Genomic DNA, 3,214 nt, shown 5'->3' on the forward strand with positions numbered 1-3,214 from the left:
CGAGGCGGGGGGAGGGGCTGGAGGGAAGCGGGTGCTGTCCCAGGTCCCTACCAGGTGCCCGTAGACGTCGGCAGGCTGGAGGTAGAAGGTGGAGTTGAGCAGCTCTTCCAGCTTGCGCGGGACGCCGTTCTCCCGGTAGTACTCCAGCGCCTGCTGCTTCAGCCTCCGCAGCTCCCTAGTGGGCCCACAGCCGGGGCCGCCGCCTTCGTCCCCCATGGTAGGCGATTTCAGGCGACCGCGGGGGTTAGCCTGGGGGCCCGCGAGCGTCTTCCGCGTCGCTAAGCAACGCCACGCCGAGCGCGACCCCAAATCTCGCGAGGCTTCCAGCCCCCTGGCGGGAGCTGGAAAAGACCCCTCGGCCCTCCTCCCTCACGCTTCCCGACCAGCGCTCCCCCGGGTGGCGTTGCTGGTCGCCACTTCCCCCGACGTTTTCCTGATGGGGAAATAGTTAGCGATCTCAGGTAGCGCCTTCGGTGGGAGTGTGGGAGGCGAGCCCCAGCTTCCAGTGGGGGGCTCGAGCCTGGGGCGGCGCGGGGTCCCGTGGCCCTGGAACTCGGGCCCTCGGCCTTCGCCACCCACCCCTTCGTTGCTCCGGGCACGGGTGGCGAGGGCGGCCCGTGCGGCCTACCCTCCTGGGGAGGGAGGTAAGGACTCAGGGTCTGCACCCTAAGCGGTGCAGGTCCCCGGAGTTAATGACTTCATTCATTCATTCACTCACTGCCCTGAGCCGAGCCGTGTTCTGGCGGGGCATCCTGTCGCGGTCTCCCGGGGAGGTTAGTTGGGTTAAATCAGTGGATGGAAAAGAGATTTGGGGTGAAACTTAAGGATGCTTATGGTTCAGAAGGCTGCGGGGAGGGTATAGAAGACTTTCTGGGTCGCGTTCCCTCCCCCAAACCCTCGCAGGCTGCCTGCATCCTGCCCTTTTACATCCAAGCTGCCTGCGTGGCTTCAGTGCCCCGGCCGGCCGGGTGTCCTGCAGGCTCCTAGGCCTTGCAGTGCGCGCCCCCGCTCCGAGCTTCTGCTGCAGGAACCGGCCGAGGTGCAAGGGTGTTCGTGTGCTACTCTTGCCCGTGTGTGTTTCTGACCTAAGCAGGTCACTTACACGGTCTGTGCCACACTTGGATCGTCTGGAAAACACATCTTACTCACCTACTCTGCCCGGTTCGCTGGTCACTTAGGAGAACATGAGTGAGAAAACATTTGCAACCACATAGTTATTTCCAGTAGGTGCACGTACATCTGTAAAAACATTTGATTCTATAAATACTACAATAGGGGCCCAGGCAGGTACCTCCTCCTGCACTTTCTCCCTGTTTTCCCCGAATTTCTAATGGGATGAATGTCTCCCTTTCCAGGGTGCTATAAGTCATCACAGACCTACCTCATCCTCCTGGCTGGATGGCCATCCCTGCATGTAGGAGCCGAGCCTGAGTCATACTCACATCCACCCAGGAGCCTGGGGCCCCACAGGGAGGGAGCGTGGGCTCTGCTGAATGGTGTTGAGTGAACCTTTGTACAGAAGAAGCCCCTGCCATTGCTGCTGCTGTTTCCGGTCTGCCTTTGTGCCTTTCCTCACATCCCCCTGGATGGAGGGCACCCCCTTTCCTAGTAGCCCATCCTTTAAGGCCCAAGTTGAGTCCCACTTCAGAGAAGCCTTTTCTCACACTCGAGCTCTCCTCACTCAGCCCTTCCTTTCTTCTGAATCCTTCCCCTGGGCCACAAAGTTCAGCCCTCAGGGATTTCTCGACTCATTTGACATTTTAATGGAACATCTGGAAGTACCCTGAGCTGGGACCACCATGTCTCAGAGTCTCCTCTCTGTAACGCATTCGCCTCTAAGGTCCATGAGGACAGGGGCCTGGTGTGTCTTGTTCACCTTTGCATCCCCAACAACAGCACATTACCTGATAGAATAGATGCTCAGTAGATATCTGTCGAGTGAATGAAGGGGTTTTACACATAATAAGTACTTCATAAATACCTAACTCACAATCAGATGTTTTGGGGTTGGGTGAGTACTGAGGACACCAGGCTGGCTGGAGCAAGAGGTTTATTTTTAAGAATAATGAGAAATAAGGATGGAAAAGTAGTCTGAGGTGAGACTGTGAAGAAGCTGCAGCACCATTCTGTAAGAGTGGGCAGCCATCCCACATTTCTGACTATAGGATAGCAAGATGGAAGTGGTGTTTTAGGAAGTTACCCGGCAGCAGTGGGTAACTTTGATAGGTGTTTTGTTATACAACAAGCAGGAGACCCAGGCAGAAAATGATACAGATGTAAGGCCCTAAACAATAATAGTAGCAATGAGAAGAGAAGGGAGAGAGAGATGATCCGAAGCAAGGCTGAAAATCCCTTTGAGGTTGGGGGACCAAAGGTGACTGTTGAGGATAGCCTGTAGAATTGTGCGACAGTTGACAGAAATGGGGGGAAAGAGTGATCTGGTTTTGTTGGAACAGGATTCATTTGGTTTTAGACATGCAGGACTCTGGTATCCCAGAGGAAAGGGAAAACTGAAAATACAAGATACCCACAACAAATTTAAAGTTGAATAGGAACAGATGAATCTTCTGGAAGGAAAAGGGGAAAACATCCTCTTGAACTCAGGATCTAAATGTTGGGGAAGAAATATATTTAGGATATAGGAAGAGGGTAAGGAGCTATTGTCAGAGACCCAAAAAAAGGGCTTATGGAAAAAAGAAAAAAAACTCCAAATCATAGAATCTAGGACAGAGAGTTATGGAACTATGTCAGCTGTGTGTGTGTGTCTATATATGTACTGAGCACACAGGATAAAGTCTGGAAGGATATCATGAGCATGTTAATTGTGTCTTCCTTGGGTTATGGGAATATAGGGAACTTTTATTTTCTTTTTATCGGTAGTTTCTGATTTTCCTAAAATGAATGTATTACTTGTATAATTTTGAAGAATTACATTAAAACTATTTGAGGAAAGGATGTTAAGTCAAATATTACGAGGAGAATTGAAGACGGAAAAGTTTATTAGGGACTCAGTTCTTCTCTTGTAGATCATTCTATCTCCTCAAATAAAAATAAAACTACTTGTAGGCTAAATGATGAATAAATAAACCTGTCATTCCTATTTACTGTTGATTCAGTCAATCAACAAACATTAATTGAATGAATGCCTACCATGTGCCAGGCACTGTTTTAGCTATTGGGGAGACTATGAAAATAAAATAGATCATTTCTACTT

General features: G+C 50.8%; 1 protein-coding gene across 1 annotated transcript in view; it reads right to left on the minus strand.

Annotated features, from left to right (window-relative positions):
• Window positions 1-217, minus strand: part of ENO4 (enolase family member 4) — a 29,653-nt gene extending 29,436 nt beyond the window's left edge. The window contains exon 1 of the mRNA XM_005879685.2: window positions 52-217. Within this exon, the coding sequence (XP_005879747.1) occupies window positions 52-216 (165 nt within the window). The 5' untranslated portion in view covers window position 217. The remainder of the gene's footprint in view (window positions 1-51) is intronic.
• Window positions 218-3,214: the final 2,997 nt, after the last annotated feature.

This window comes from Myotis brandtii, unplaced genomic scaffold, assembly GCF_000412655.1.
Source record: "Myotis brandtii unplaced genomic scaffold, ASM41265v1 scaffold604, whole genome shotgun sequence".
Taxonomy (NCBI): domain Eukaryota; kingdom Metazoa; phylum Chordata; class Mammalia; order Chiroptera; family Vespertilionidae; genus Myotis; species Myotis brandtii.